Source organism: Danio rerio, chromosome 24, assembly GCF_049306965.1.
Source record: "Danio rerio strain Tuebingen ecotype United States chromosome 24, GRCz12tu, whole genome shotgun sequence".
Lineage (NCBI taxonomy): Eukaryota > Metazoa > Chordata > Actinopteri > Cypriniformes > Danionidae > Danio > Danio rerio.
In genome coordinates, this window is record NC_133199.1 from 15,298,687 (window position 1) to 15,316,385 (window position 17,699).

At 35.2% G+C, this 17,699-nt stretch overlaps 1 protein-coding gene across 17 annotated transcripts in view; it reads left to right on the plus strand.

Annotated features, from left to right (window-relative positions):
- Nucleotides 1–17,699, plus strand: part of eya1 (EYA transcriptional coactivator and phosphatase 1) — a 269,107-nt gene that overhangs the window by 84,950 nt on the left and 166,458 nt on the right. For 5 of the 17 annotated variants that reach the window (XM_073939993.1, XM_073939996.1, XM_073939992.1 and 2 more), the window contains one exon: nucleotides 16,511–16,636. The exons of the other annotated variants lie outside the window; for them this stretch is intronic. In XM_073939993.1, coding sequence (XP_073796094.1) covers nucleotides 16,619–16,636 — 18 coding nt within the window. In that variant the 5' untranslated portion in view covers nucleotides 16,511–16,618. The remainder of the gene's footprint in view (nucleotides 1–16,510; nucleotides 16,637–17,699) is intronic. 17 annotated transcript variants of the gene reach the window in all.

Consider the following 17,699-nt stretch of genomic DNA (forward strand, 5'->3'; position numbering starts at 1 on the left):
TTATTTTTAGCGATTCCGCTCATAGCTGTCATAATTTCGTTTTTTTTAAATCACCATTTTAAGCTGTTATCTAAACGATAAAGGTGCGCTTCATGGCAAAATCGGTAGTGAAAGCAAAGACGGGTTCTGTGCTGTCATTATTATTATTATTGTACTATTTTATCACTATAAAAAGTTACAAAACAATCGTAATGGCAAATCTGTCAAAATGACTGACATCATAGTGACCTGATATCTAATCTCTATGACAAACATGCCGTCTAAAAAGATTTGCATTTTTAAATTGCTGCATCATGCATGACATTTACCACATGATTGCTGTGCATCAGGTTAGGACTGAACACACTTGAGCATGCTCTTCACAGTCAGAGATTATGCCAGAATAAAGAGATAAAGTTATTTTAATTTGTCAAACTAATATCCACACTATTCTGTTTATGCAAAAACCTTATTAAAGTACAAGTAAACTAACTAATTAAAGGGATAGTTCACCCAAAATAAAACGTTATTTCAATTTAATCAAGTTTCTTTGTTCTGTTATAAACAAAAGAAGAGATTTTAAAGAAAGCTGAAGACCTGTAACCATCGACTTAGTTGCAAAAACAAATAATATGGAAGTCTTTTGACACAGGTTTCCAGCTTGCTTTAAAATTTTTTATTTTTTTTTTTCCAACAGAAGAAAGTCAAACATGTTTGGAACAAGTGAAGACTGAGTAAATAATGACAATATTTAGTTTTGCGTGCTAAAAATGTAACTAACCCCATGTTACAGCACTCCCCAGTCTCCCATATTTGTTGACACAATTATTTTTTTTCTTACAGAAACGCTGCAAGTAAAGTTATGATTTTCTGATATCTCTGCTATTTGTAGATGTAAATAGCATCTGTAAACTGTGGCCCCACATTGGCCCCTGCGTTTAAAAGTTCTTATAGTAGATCTGCCACTGCCAAAGATGATGTCAGGTTTGAAATTTGTATATGATATGGCGAAAATCAAGATATTGATTTTCTAGATATCTAGATATAGCTATAGTATAAGTTTATACTTTTCATAAGGTTTTAAAATACAACAGGTTATCTCACTTTATTTTAGCTGGCCTAAATAAATACAATGCACATACTTTGTTCATAATGTATTGCAGAACACTTGAGGTGTTGTTGAGGTGAAATATGGATAGGGTTAGGAACTGATTTGGTGGTATGGGTAGCAGTGTTTCCTGTATGATTTTTTTTTCCAGCTGTGGTGACAGGCATTTTACACAGATCTTCCAACTACCTTTAGCGTTATTTCAATGACAAATATTGTGAGCACAGTATTACAAGTCGAGATCACATTAATGTAATAGGAGCATGCAAATCTCTTTGCTTACATGCCAATTTTCTCTGTTAGTGCACAAGACTTCTTGCACACCCTCAAATATATTCTGCTCAAGCACAGATTTTCTTGTGCTCTCTCAAATAAATGCTGATCATGTGCAATTTAGTGTATTTATATAACGAATATGTATCCATCAATTATTAGATTTGCTACAAATATTTACAAGTTTCTCCAATAAACCTACAGAATGGCATTGATGCATTCTGAAGTGAAACCACCATAAACTCCAGCAAGATAAATTAATTGTATGCAGAACCATAGACCTTAGACCAGGGGTGTCCAAAGTCAATCCTGGAGGGCCCGTATCCTGCAGATTTTAGCTCCAACTTGCTTAAACAAAAAAGGATGTTTCTAGAATGGATAGTAAAAGCATGATTAGCTAGTCCAGGTGTGTGTGATTGGGGTTTGAACTAAACTTTGCACGACACCAGCCCTCCAGGACTGGTCTGGACATGCCTGTCTTAGACCATAGACCAAATATCTAAAAATAAATTATAAATATGGAAACTGTTAACCCAGGCTCATTCCGAAAACTTGTTGCTATATACATTTCTGGAGAGTGCCAAATACATCCCAGTAGGTACTTTTTTTTTTTTTTTTGAAGCTTTTGTTTTTGCGACTTCACCAGAGACTTGTCACGATTTGTTAAGGGACGAAGACAAAAGGTGTTAGATTCAAGTGCAGTTTTTTAATGAAATTGTGCAGTAAACAGAAAAACTAGAAATCCAAAAATCAAAGTAACAAAGTAACAAACAAAAAAAAAACAAAAAAAAAAAACAAGGAACTATGGCAGATACAAAGAACAAAGCTCAGGAACAACAAACCAACTTTAACAAGACTTACTAGACTAGGAAGACGAACGACGAAGCAGTGTGAATAACTAGTCCATGAAATCAAAACAGGAACGGAGACAGCTGTGATGCAATCAGTGTAAGTGGGATCCGGGTGTGTGCACAAGAGAATGTATGGACTTGTAGTCTTAGATCAACTGTAGTTTGCCACCAGAGTTCACTAGCGATCTACAGCTATCTGGTGGTCTCAGACAGTCATGACATTACCCCAGATGCTCCCAAAATAGTCCCGTGGGGGGAGGAGGGGTGGAGAGGAGGAGGAGCAAGGGGAGGGATAGGAGGGTCAGACCAGGGTGGATCAGGAGGGAAGGTCCAGGGTGGGTTCAGCAGGTCAGGGGCCCCGGCAGGGAACCAGAGTGTAGCCGAAGGGTCCGTCCCGAGTGGTGGAGAGGCACACCAGGGAGGAGTGGGAGAGATGACCCAGGGACAATCCAGCAGGAGAGACAAGGCAGGAGGTCTGTGGGGAGCCAGCTGGATGAGAGGCAACTGGACTGGAATCGGCAGAGCTGGAGGCAGGTGGACAGGAACCGGCGGGGTTGGAGGCAAATGGACAGGAGCCGGCAGGGCTGGAGGGAGCTGGATGGGAGCCGGTGGGGCTGGAGGCAGCTGGACAGGAGCCGGCGGTTCTGGAGGCAGCTGGACTGGAGCGGCTGGGCTGGAGGCAGCTGGACTGGAGCTGGGCAAGACGTCTGGGTGGCGTTGGTAAGGCGAGGAGCTGGGCTGGCGGGGCAAGGAGCAGGGCTGGGGCCGGCAGGGCAAGGAGACGGGCTGGGGCTGGCAGGGCAGGACCTCCATCTGGTCTCCCGAGTGAGAGGAGGGGCGATAGTTGAAGTCAGAGGAGCATGTACTGGGGCTGGAGCCAACACAGACGCACGCTCTGGAGATGGAACCAACACTGGGGGGGTCACATAGTTCGAGGAGTTTCTCCAGCAGCTTAGAAAAAGCAGGTCTTGGAACAGCCCGACGAGGATAAGCCCGTAGCCTTAGTTTGGCTCTTCATCTCCTCCCCATAGGTTGAGCAGCAGGCCCCAAAAACAGATCTTTCTGCTTGTTACCTCTCAGGCCTCCCTCCTGAGGGTTTTCCCCCTCCACATATGCGATAGAGAGGGGAAAGCCAGATAACAAGAGTGCATGTTCCATGAAGAAATAAAGACTCCACTCCACTCAAATCATAGTGTTTGTTTTAAGGATGGAATACAGCCATACATACTTCTGGCTACATAATTTTCAATCTCCATAAATGTAAATAAAGCTATGTTATTAGAATGAGCCTATGTTACAAAGTGTGTTCATCATAACTGAAAGTTACGTCATGTTTGCTGGCATCACGCATTGCACAGCCCCGTCAGTTAGTCAGCATGTAACCTTAAAGGGTTAAACAAATAACGCACAGCATTACTACGATTACAAAAAAGTTTTCTATGCTATAATTCACTTACATTTTAATATGTTTTGGTGCAATTATAACATGCTATAAAAAAGAAAAGAAAACCACAACAACTGAAGGTTTTGAATGAGATGCTGTAAAGTAGCTATGACAGGAATTTGTTTTGATGTGGCGCCCCACCATTGAAAAATGAATGCAGTAGAAACCATGGATAGATTTAATGGTAGGTATAAGTGATGGTCAACTGTGTAATTACAGAAATTAATTACAGATTTAATTACATGCAGGTATTTTATCAGTCATATGTACACTGAAAAACTTGTATTTACCCAATAAGTACATAGTAACAAATAATTAGTTTAAGTACATGTTAGTTAAGGCCACCTAATATAAAGTGGGACCAAATAAGTTGTCCTCTCAAACAAATTAATCATTATTTTCGTATATTTATCAGCCTATATATTATGATCAGTATTGGCCCAAAGTTCCATATCAGTCCATCCCTAATGAAAAATCTGACAATTTTCACACTGACAAAACCATTGATAACTAAACATTAAGGAAACCATATGCCATCTCTTATGTGAGCATGCCTTATGAAGAACCATGATGTAAAACACATATCTCTAGTCTAGACAATAATGATGAGGCCTAAAGTAAAACAATGTTAAATAATAGATGTTGTAATAGAAGATACCAAATCACAAGTACTGTTTCATCAGAATAACTTTTACTACATTTTTCCATCTGGGCAATGATAAAATACTGACGGCCTCTCAGAACTAACTCAGTTTTGGTATTTTAAAAGAATTTAAAGCATAGATGACCAAATTAGGGCCCAGGGGCCAAAGTTGGCCCACAGTAACCTTTGATTTGGCCCACCATCCCATCTGAAAAGAGAGGAAGACTGATAGGTATGAGGTTGGGGCGAATGCCTTTGAGAGAGATTGTTATTTCGATTTGAACATAACCCTTTGTTTCACTGTTTTATTGCTGAGGTAAAAAAATCAACTGAAATTACGTGTTTAAATTAAATGTGAATGAATCAGGATTTTAAAACATGTCACTTGACAAAAATCGATGTACAAGACATCGGAGAGCAAGGCATACTGTAGGTAGGCGCAGATCATCTAGTGTTTTCAGCAGAACTCCATTGTGCTATAAATGAGATTGTTTTTACTGTAATAATACGTTTAATATAAAAAGTTAAAATTTTTACTTCATAGGACATACCCCATGGCAAATTTAATGCTATATGATGTGATATATTCAGTTTGGTAAATATTCGGCCCACATACCTCAATCAAGTTTGGTTTTTGGCCCTTTATAAGAAAAAGTTTGGGCACCCCTGATTCAAAGCAACAGATAATAATAACAAAAATGATGATTATATTTACAGCATTTTCACAACCCCTTAAATTGGCTTTAAGCTGATATTTCGAAACTGAAAATATCTCTCAGAATAGACCTTTCTTTAATTAGATGGTTTTAAAAATAAAATTAAAGTTTTATTTATATATTTATGATATATAATCATTTAGTTTATATATATATATATATATATATATATATATATATATATATATATATATATATATATATATATATATATATATATAATGTATATATATGTAAATATATGTATATATAACTAAATGATTATCTCAAATTAGTCAAGCATCTTTTTTTGCCAATGTTTGATTGCTTCTGTCATACAGCATGTAGCTGTGAGATGTTTGTAGCAACTGAATGTTTTTTAAATCATGTTTTGAAAGTGAGGTCAGAGAATTTGCACAAAGCAAGAGAAACCTGATATCCATTACATGTCCTGTTTTTATCCTAACACCCATGTGATCGACTATAATTGCTTCAAACTCCTATTATAACGGTCGGTGAGGAAAAAACACATTCCCAACGTCAGATGTACATTTCAATATGGTGTTATATCTCAAGCCGCAGTATTGTCCGTACCACCTTCCTTCTGTGGTGTTTTCTTTCAGTCTTAAATTCTCTGTTATTTCAGTGAGACTAATTTGCTGTCAGACATGCTGTGCTTTCGCAATAGCAGGCAGACTCCAGAAATTAATTTATCCAAATAACCAAGCCCTCCTGGGCCATTGAGAAGGGGACACAGCAATGGCCTAAGAAGGCAAAGCTCCCTTTTGAAGTCTGGAATGTTTTGACTGACTTAAAACAGGCAACTGGAATGAACAGATCATTTTCACTGACCCATGGGATTTTTAACCATTTTCATACACTACGGACAAAACAAAGAGCGGATGCCTTGACTGATATGTGTGGAGCTGGCAATCAGAACCCAATGAAAGCAATGTGAAATTGATTTAGAGTGAAAAGTTGAGTTATTTTGTGGGCTCTGTCAACGGAAAGTATTCTGTGTGTGGAGATGTAATGTTCTCAGCTGAGTTTATCTGGAAGCCTTGTATTTCATGAAGTATAGACGGTATTCTCGTATATTATTGGAAAGTGATTCTTGAATATTGTGGTAATACTTTATTGGCATGGGTTAAACTGAGCTAGAATATTAAATGAATGTGTCTTTTGAAACTATATTGTGTTTTTAAATATATTGTTTATTCATATTTATTTTTTGTCCAATTTACCCTACAGTAGTTTTAATATCAATTCTTGATTTTGAATAACATTGAAATAGATGTTACTGGGCAGCAAGTTGTCCTAAGTGTATGAGTGTCTAAATGAGTGGGTTTTTATGGGTGTTTTCTAGTACTGGGTCGCTGCTGGAAGGGTATCCATAAAACATATGCCAGGATAGGTGGTAGTTCATTTCACTATGATGACCATTGAATAAGGGTCTAAGCCAAAGATAAGAATGATTTCATGTTACTTTTGTCTATTGGACTACTATAGACATTGTGTGTTCACATTACAGTCAGTCAGAATACACTTTTTAATTGCTTAAAGTGGCGATGACAAAACTGCATTGAGCACTTTTGATATTGCTAAACTGTTAAGTATGAATGACAATATAGTTATAGTTAGAGCTATTTTTTGTAGCTATTGTTCTTGGTAAAAAAAAGACCTAAATTAAGCCAATTATTTTTTTCAATTGGTTTCAGTGAGAGTCTTGGGCTAAAAATGGCAGCATTTATATTACATTGTGTGATTTGTGTAAAACATCAAACTCATATCAATTAAGTATTTGAATTAGCAGACATCCAATCACAATGGGAGAGGGGTGGGGCAAATACCATACTGACCAACCAGCACAGCACAGAAATGGAAAAAAAAAAAATTGGATGAGAAATTATTGTTGCTCTACACTGTGGCAAACTTGTTGGTCACAAATAAATAGTAAAATCAGTTGCTAGGAACCATGAACCGCAACGAAACCACAAATATTCCATAGCTAATTATACAAAACCAGAAATAGTTTCATTTAAAAAAAAAATTAAGAAAAAAGCAAACTTTAATCACTGTAAAACACGAGTTTCTGCCTTAAGTTAAATCAAATTAATTTAAGAATTTACATTAAACTGCCTTAAAACATTAAAAAAATCCTGTACAATATAGTGTAATTATTTTACCCCTTTTTTAGGACTTAAGATAATTTTTTTTTTGTCCCCAGAATTTGCAGCAAAGTTTCAGATCAAAACATTTACTTCTACCATTCAAAATATTGGAATTTTCTGCTTTGAACACAAAGAAGCTGCTTTGTTGCCTGTGCCTTTAATGCTCGTTCCCCCCGCCCACTGTTCCCACATACCTGTCAGAGTCTGCCACATTTTCTGCCTCGGCTGCATCAGATAAACAGCACAGTGACAGACATGAAGGAAGCAGATCTCACGTAACATTTGTGAGAAATACTACAGTAAGAACTGTCCCAATGATTATTTGACATTTTTGTTGTTTTAATTCAAGCCTTTCTGCAACGATGAGTCACATACAAGGTTGTTACAAAGGTCACACACACACACACACACACACACAAACAAATATTGCGCATTTAATTTTGCACTGTTTTTGAAAAGCAAATGTGACAGGATACAGGGTAATATCCATGCTGTATGGATATCCGTTATGTTAATGTGCATAATAAACCTGATTTAACGTCCACAAACTGGGATTTTATGCGCATCTCTCAATGTTAAGCATGTTAAGGCAACTTTTAAAAATGTATTAATTTATTATTTTATGTAACAAAATTAGCTGGCAGCAAAGAAATAACAATGAACGTCATGCTAATAAATCACCCCTATTAAAACTTGCGTGAATGACAATCATTGGCAAAGCGGTTTAAACAACCCTGAAGGAGGGAAAAAAAAGAAAACCGAGAAAAGCAGGCTGCCTTGAGTTAAGGCCACTTAAGTTTCCACCTTAATAAATAATTCACTACTCCACTGTCATGAGTTGCAGTGGGTTGAAATCCCTAATGACAGCTTTTTATAACCTATGACTCAGCTGGCCATTATGATCCTGACATCTCAACACAGACCACATCCCTCCAGCCCCATCGCTGTTCTCTGCCTCCTCATTCTTGAGTGCATCGATGAATTAGCTGAGCTTCTGCTGGCTTTATGAACTGAGTGTTACAAACACTTTTTGGCCTTTAATGCAGTGAATGATTAAGATGGATGCACACAGGTTTTGAACGCACTGGCTGGGGTTTCAGCTTCATATGTGCTCTGAAACCTGGGGTTTTTTTACAAAGCGATTTAACTATAGTAACTCGCTTGTTTTAATCTGCAAGGAAAGCCAAAGGCACAGGTTTTAAGCCGATGAACTCTCTGATTGACACAGATATGTCATCTTGAGTAACATAAAACTGGTGCATTCTTTATTGCAGTAGCCTATAAATGGTAACGTTTTACATATTATATATTTTAAACCCATTTTATAGGACATAATGTACATTCATTCATTCATTTTCCTTTGTCTTAGTCTCTGATTTATTAGAGGTTGCCACAGCAGATTGAACCGCCAACTATTCCAGCATATGTTTTACCCAGTGGATGCATTTCCAGCTGTGAAACAATATTGGGTAACACTCAAACTCTCATTCACACACACTCATACACTGAAGAAATGTCAACTGGCCTTCTTGCTGTGAGGCGACAGTGCTAACCACTGAGCCACCATGCCTCCCATTTGCATGCTAAAAATACATAGGGTACACATACAGTACAAGTAGAAAGTAAAACATTTATGTATTGACTGTTATGTATTTGCAGTGATCCTGTTTTTGTTAGACCAATGCAATATCACACAATTTGTAACTTTTTGACTATGTGGCTAATTCTTATTATTTGTATGATCTCATTCGCACATTTTGGTATAATTTGATCATCTCCAATGAGAGTTAGGGGTAGGATTTGTTTGGGAGCCTGCAAAAAAAAAAGTTTTTATATGAATGAAATCATATGAATCATACGAATTAGCTACTTTTCTGACAATATGTAAAATAGCTAAATTTTATCGTAACTCATTATTGTGACTGTAATCCATTCCATTTTTAAAAAAGGCAAAAAAGGGGAAAAATGTGTGTATACATACAGTTGAATTCAGGATTATTAGCCCCCCCAAAATCATCAGCCCCCTGTAAATTTTTTTCCCAATTTTTGATTTTTGAATTTTAGTTTAAGTACCAATTCTCAGTGTTAACTAGTGGCTTGTTACCTGGAATTGTTACTAATGCTATTTATTAGTACTGATAAAATCCATTTTTTTTTCTGATCTTATTCTCTAATCCTTCCCAATATCTAAAGCTAACTACTACAGTACATTAATAGTTATTAATAAACAGTAAATTAGGAGTTTATTGAGCTAAAAATCATATTATTTTTTAGTAAAAAACCTTAAAATAAAGTGGGACCATATTATATTATTGTTTATTTAATTTAATAACAACGAAAAAAAAAAGTATAATAATAGTAGTACAGTATGATGGAGGCATGCAACTATGATTTACATTCAAAACACCAGAAACAAGCAGCATGGTACCACATCCCAGCTGGGCCAGTTGGCATTTCTGTAAGTTTGCATGTTCTCCCTGTGTTCATGTGGGTTTCCTTTGGGTGCTACAGTTTACAGTCCAAAGACAAGTGCTAAGTGAATTAGATAAACATGATTGGCATAGTGTATGAATGTGTGTGTGAATGCGAGAGTGTATGGGTGTTTCCCAGTACTGGAAGGGCATCCTCTGCGTAAAACATATGCTGAAAGAGTTGGTGTTTCATTTTGCTGTGGCGACCCCTGAAAAATAAGAGAATAAGCCAAAAGAAAATGAATGAATGACACCAGAAATGAAAAACAAAAGTAAGTGAAGTACAAAGTACACAGGAGAAACTGAATTTTTATGACAGCAAAAAATCAAACTTGTAATATGTTTTTTTTATTTAATAAATTTGCCAGTTTTCAATAACAGAAATATCAACATATGTTTTTCAGTAGTCTTAAGGTCATGCTTATTCAGAAATACTGATAAAATATATCCACAATAATTTCAATCTTTAAAAAATTTAAATAAATTAGTGAATTAAAAGTTTAATATTCTGTCTATTAAATTGACTGTGAGTATGTTCTGTATTCGAGCATGAACATGAAAATAGCTCTAATATTGTCATTCTGTCCAAACTTTATGTGACTTTATTTAGAGGAAATAATTTTACAAATGATTTATGAAATATTTTAGGAAATATTGTCAGAAATACAGACAGTTTTTTTCTCCTTAGTAAAGCTAATGAGAGCTGAAGCTAAATAATATCATTAACAGCTGTTGTCAATATTTTCTCTTTTTCTATTTTAATTTTCATTCATTTATTTATTATTTATGATTTATTTAACATTTTTCCATTTTACAAACATATCAAACAACCCTTACAGAAATAGTAATAGAAAATTTTTTTTAAATATAAATACAAATTTTTGCCATGAAACTCTTTCACTCCAACAGTGTCTAATTTCATTTTAATAAAACTGAGCATAAATAATGAATTAGATTAAATATAGTCCAGTTTGTGATGCGGTAACCTGATTAATGGTGCATCGCTTTTTGTAAGCGAGTGTTAAATGTTAAGTTTTTGTACCCTTTCTGAACGCAGAGCAGTAATTGACTATAAAAAGAACAAATAACTTGCAGCTTTATTGAGTCATTCCCATGAGCTAACCTGAGGACATAAATCTTGTACTGGTGATTAAGGAGAGATTGCAGTGAAAAAACGCAGCTTTTTCACACACATTGATTTAGGGTTTTTTTTGACATTATATAGTTTAAAGTATAGTTTACAGTAAAATAAAATAAAAATGAAATACACTTTTAGTTTGTCAGAATTTAGCAATTTGTTTTAAACCTTTTAATTACAATACATATATTTCACATCTTACATGATTTGTCTGTTTTACAGTAAACAGCATTTCATAAAAAATGTATATATATATATATATATATATATATATATATATACATGTACAAAATATTTGATATATTAATTAAAAATTAAATCAAAATAAAAATAGGAATATGTTCACACATAATTTGCTTGATACAGTATGCAGCATTTCATTTTAATATAAAAAGAAATGAATAAATACCTAAAAATGTGTTTTTTTTTTCTTTCTGGCTGTTCACACAGTATTTTCTGAATTATGAAGTGATAAAACAAGATTACCAAAAGTTTTCTTAGTCAAAAAACCCATGTGTTATAATAAAATAATAAACATGGTAAGTATAGAAAGTAACTTTCCCAAACACTGCTTAATAGTTATAAAAATATGCGGGTGTTAATAATGTGAGAATATAAATGAATGTCAGTGCTAACAATCAGTTATCCTATTTGCACAACAAAATATTGGAACTATATTGAAAAGCTTTTGTTTGTTTTTCTTAACAATATCTGGCAACATTCCATCACTGACACGTAAATACACTGTCCAAGATGAATGTGTGTTATTTTATTTAGTATTTTAGTTATTTAGCTTGGGTTTTTCTTTTAGTTATTTAATGGTAATTTAACTAACCATTTAGTAGTGAGTAGTTTGATAACTCAGCTTGTTATTTAATTGTTTGTTTTTTGTATTTACCTATATTTATAACCATTGCATTTGTAGCCTTTATTATTGCACAATTCTTAACAACCCCCAGACCTCTGTAATTTTTAAACCCACGGCCATGAGAGCAAAAGTGGAGTCATTTACTGTACGGTTTGCAGGTGTGGCTTCCCTCCGAGCCAGAGACCACCGCAGGAACTGACCAAAACATTCACTAGCACAACACTTTTGGGAGACGTCAACATTGAAAGCAATCACTGCTACCGGGCCTCATTTCTGATTTTATCCAGTTCGTAATTATCTTGAATTATGTAAAATGAGAGATTGATGGCTATTTTTTTAACGTTTTATTGTTGACCTTTTTACGTCACCGCAGGCCCCCTTCCCTCGCAGCTAACTATTAATTATGAAATACTGTAGGTCTCGGCTGTTTCGTTTTACAGGCTCTTCCTGTTAGAGTTAGTGTGAAGGGCTGCTGTTTTTTAAATAGGTGTGTAAAGTCAGTGTGGATATAAAGACCCTGGTCACCAATCTCATGGCTGTTATGTCATGTGGGGGCTTTAAGAAAGCAACAGTGATGCTGTTTACTTGCACTTTTTGCAATGTCAGAAATTGTGCAGTTTTTTCTGATGATGGCAGATGTGTTTGCATAAGTTGAAATGTGGCATTTGTTTCCTTTCATAACTGTGGAATGTTTGTTAATTATTTGTTGATTACTTAGAGGAGGCCCACACAGAATCTGCAGAAATGTTCGCAGATTTTATATATATTTTTTGTCTATTTATTTAATTATTTTGTGGAAATATATATTCATTCTGAAAACATCCCCCTATATACTTTTCTGGAGATCACGGGTTATGTAGCCTGAAGTACATATGGCTGCATTTTATCTTTGAAATGAAAGCGGCGGGGTGGTATGAAGCTGTTTCTTTTTCATGCTTACAAGCTGACCACTTACCTTTGTATGAAGGGCTTTTTCACTGTTATCAGTTTGTCTAGTAGCTTGCCATGTACATTGATGAACTTGATAGCAGAGAGGAGTTGACCACAACGAAAGGGTTCGAGTCCAGAGAAGAACGGTTGTAGAAAGCGGGTAAGACAAAAAAAGAAGCCAAAAAAATTTAAATATACTAGTAAATAGGGTGAGAATATGGTAAAATCTGAAAACATGGTAAAAATCAGGCTAGGTCTTTTTTTTAATCATTATTATTTTTTAAAACACTGGCGGTTGGGTTTAGGGAAGTGGGTAGATGGGTCAGTCAGTGCTTTGGAAAACACTATCGGTTGGGCTTAGGGAAGGTGATGGGGTGGGTCAGTCAATTGATCGGTCAGTCAGTCATTCAGTCAGTCAGTGAGTCAACAGCAGCCTCTGGTGGATTTATGTGAGAACAGCAGGTGCGAATTACACGCAAAAAAGTTTGAGATGGGAAAAATCATACACAGTGGCCTCTATTGGATTTGCGAAAACAAAAACTGCGAAAAAAACAAACAAAAAAAAAAAACCTTCCTCCTGGGACATTTTTGACTTCAGAAATGTATGTAGTAGAACGTTTTCAAAATGTGCCTGGGTTGATATATTTATTATTTTTTATTTATTTATTTATATATATATATTTGTTCTTATATATTTCACTAATATTATATGATTTATTTTAAAATTCAGTTTGTAAAGTAATATTTATAAAACACACCCTCTCATCTCTCTGACACTTGCACCAGCTTGCACATTTGCACTATAGAGACTTTCTTAATAACTGTCACGGTCGGGTGAGGCGAAAAAGGAGCGAGGACTCAATTGCAGATAATTAAGGATTTATTATAGAATACAAATAAAACAAAAAGGCAAAAACAAAGTACCCCGAGGGGTAAAACATGAATAAAAGGCAAACACAAACTTGATAGGGCTGGCAGGACAAAGCAGGACTGAAAGCAACAAGACAGAGAAATATTGACGACGAACTGGCACAGGACGGCAGACATGAGGGGATTATATGGAGGAATAAATTATCACACAAACAGATGAACATAATTAACTAATAATGGGTTAACAAGGAGGGTGAGACTAGACAATAGACGGGAGAGCGCATGACACAGAGAGACAACAAAAGCCATGCACTCACATAAAACGAGACTAGAACACGCAACCAATGAGAGCTCATTAACTGCATTTCCATGACTACACAAGCACGCGGTGCATGTAAACATACACCACGTGCTAAACAACACCAACAGAAGACTGAACGCAAGACATGAGTACACGATGAATGAAAGCACTCACCGTGCACTCACACACGCAGCGTGCATGTTTCATCCCAGCGTCGACCAAAACCGAAACCAACTGGACTGAGACGCTGGGAATGAAACGCCACGCTGCAGACGGACGAAAACACAAACACGAGTACAAGAGCGTGCACATCCGAGGCACACAGAGCCCACACGGCTACATCAAGCGGGAGCGCACACACCCTGCGCACACCCACGATGGCGCACGTGCACACAAAGACACACACAATGCAAAAACAGGACAAGACAGGGCCAGTGTCCAGATTCTGCCACCAAAACAAGAATTCACAGGACTAAAGTGGCAGAACCCTGACAATAACTCCTTGTCTTTGGAAACATAGGTGCATTTCAAATTGTACTTTACACAGGTGAGTGGGCTTGACAAACCACCTGTAGAAACATTCTTTTCTCTTTATGCTCCTGACACTTGAAATTGAACCTGAAATTCCAAGGACTCAATATGGAAAACGATGTTTACTATAAATGCATGTCAAATGTCAATATGATTTAATAGCTTCAACAACCATGACAATCTCTTAAAAAGAACAACTCACAAAGTAAAACTTTGAATGATTTTGGATTATTACCTGATAAGCCTGAAGGTTAAAAACTAAACAAAATAGCAACAGAAAACATTGGAACAATTTTTGACAACTTCATATAGCCTACGTTCGTTGGAAAAATGCTCTTTTTGTAGCGAATTTAATTTGGTATAATTAAATATCTTTATTTTAATGTATTTTTTGTTGGTACAAATACATTTTAGGTGAAGAGACGCGCATATACTTTTTTATATAATAAGGGATTTATTAATTAAAATCAAGTAAGCCTATTATAATAAATAAACAATAGTCTGTCTGAAATCTTTCTTTAATTTATAAATTTGATTTATGACTTACAGTATAGCAATACTACTTGGTATCACGATATTTCAACTGGTATAGTATCGTGACATGAATTAATGGTATCGCGACAACCCTACTACAGTATACAGTATTCACTTATTTCACACAATGTTCTTTTGTGCCCAAATAAATCCCTTATACGGTGGTTTTCTGTCTATTATTTTACAATTAGAAAGAAGAAGTGGTATGTAAAATTACTAAAATTGTTGTTAGACTAAAACTAAAAGTTGCTATAAACCTTCAGTACATGTGTTCATAGGACTACTTCTTAACAAACAAGGAGAGGGAGAAAATCACAAGACATTGTCTCAGAAAAATTCCAGAAATTTAATTTTGTATAATTTTCCATTGAATTCAAAACATACAGTATACTCAGGATATGTGTGGCTTTACTTTTCTGCATTGCTCCAGGACTAATTTCATAAATTTGTTTATAAAATAATAAAATGTTTAGTGTGGTGCATTTTCTTTTACATTACATAAGCATCTATAACTTTATTGTTTTGAGCATTATGAACTCTAGATTATGGATAATAAAGCCCAAAGTGTCTTCTTTCCAAAGATGCCTGAACTGTGAATGTAGACCAAATTATTCAGGAACTGTTACTGTTTTAGTTTGAGAAGGTCATTTTTGAGAAACTGCTTATAGTGATGAGGAAAAAAAGGACACAGATAAAGTCTCAGAAAACTTTTTACAGAAATCTTATTTTGCATGTTATAATCATCAAAATTGAAATATAAACTCACAAGCACTTGGCTTTCAAGGCATATATTTTTAGCTCATTACATTAATGTTTTCCTTTGTTTGGATACGGGAAAACAAATATTGAACACAGTGCATTTTTGTTTTTCTCATTACTTCATAATGTATAACTTTTTATATTTTTTTAGCATGAAGTAAACTGTAGAACAATAATAGGGCTCAAAGTGCCCTCTGTCAAATAATACCTAATTTATGTTTGTAGCTCACTGGGGAAAAGAACTGTTACTTTTTAAAGTAAGGTAGATGTAAATCCCCTAAAGTTAGTGCTGGCTAACAACGTGACGCAAAATGTGAAAATTACTGTTACGCTGGTCTGAAAACAGCAATAAATCGTGGCAAATACATCTTGTGCCTTATTGTGCTGGGTGTATGATAGAACCCAAAAGGCATTACAAAAATCCTTAAATGTAGTTAAATTCAAGGTAGTAAAACATCTGCTAAACCCCTAAAGCTGAACTGCATTAATAAAAGACAGACACAATTTACAAAAATGATACAGATATATATAAAATTAAATTAAAATAAGTATTTTTTTTTATTTAATAAAATAATTAACAATGTAGTAATTAATATTTCAGCTATAAGAGCATATTTTTTTTCAAATTGTCTAAGTTGACAACATTATCAAAAAAATTACCAAAATACACTGTATACGTAATTGTCACAGTGTATGCAATTAACATCACATGAGAGGGGTACTCAAAAAGTGGAACTTAAATAATCATGTATTAATTAACTAAATGTGATGTCAGATAACAGAAGTAATGGCAGGAAACAGAAGTAAATCTAATCTAAATGCAATATGAACAAAAACAAAGTCTATAAATGTGACAATAATAGCATACAGATTAAATGAAATACAGATTTTATGCTATTAGCACATAATAGCATAGAATGTTAACAAAGCTTTTCTTTAAACAGTAGAAAAAATCATCAAATTCGGTGTGGGCCTTGCTGATGAGCGTGTCAGAAACACACAACCCCCTCTGCTGGCCCTGGGGCCCCTGATGAAGCTGTCGGCTCGTGCAGATGAATATATCGCCAGAGGTAAAGCGTGGATTGTTTCCCTGTATGTCACAGGCTTATCGGCTTCTTGTTTAGGTCACATCGTTTGCTATCCTGCTGAGACCTCTGGAATAACTTACGCAGCCCTGATCCCTACTGTCAGCACCTCTCTCAAAGTGTGAAGTGATTTCACCAAGGACTCTCTCGGCTGGAAACGGCTGTGTTTCTCTTTACATTTAGTCTTTAAAACGGGAGCTTGCCCAAAATAATAAATGTCGTTTCCATCTAGCAAGTCGCCTAGAACATTTTCAGACAAACAAATGTGGGTACATTGAAGTCAGCACCAGGTTGAAGGTGAATTATAGAGCGTGTTACTTTACTGTTAACACTCACAGATGTAAAGCTGTGGATTTGACGTGTTGCACTGCTTTCATTTCAGATTTCATTTTAGAAAACTCTGTGTGAGCTGCCTGAAGTTACTCTTAATTGAGTTTTTTGAGTATGTGTATCATGGATATGTGCAGGTTATAGAGTCTATAGTTGAAGTCAGAATTATTAGCCCTCCTAGGAAATTCAAGTCTTAAAATAAAAAAAAAATAAAAAAAACTATATATATATATATATATATATATATATATATATATATATATATATATATATATATATATATATATATATATATATATATATTTTTTTTTTTTTTTTTTCAAAGGCTATTTAACATAGAGATTATTTATTGGTTTAATGACTAATTTCTTACAGCTAATATACTTGATCACAATTATGGCTGCATTTACACTGCACATCTTAATGGTCAATTCCGATTTTGTGACTGTATCTGATTTTTATTTTTATTTTTTTGATGGCCCGCTTTAATAATCTTTTAAAAGTGACCCTTATCTGATTGTCTGCATTTACACAGCTCACGGCAAAAGTGGAATGACCAGAAAAAAAGAGTGGGCGCTGACTGACAGCTGATAATAAAGGACCGATCTTTTCTCCATTCCTGTAATTAACGTGTTCGCAGGGTTTCTTTTTCTTTAATACTTTTTGAAAAGTTGTTTTACTATAGCTCAAGACAGAAAAGTTATTTGGGCATCTTCTT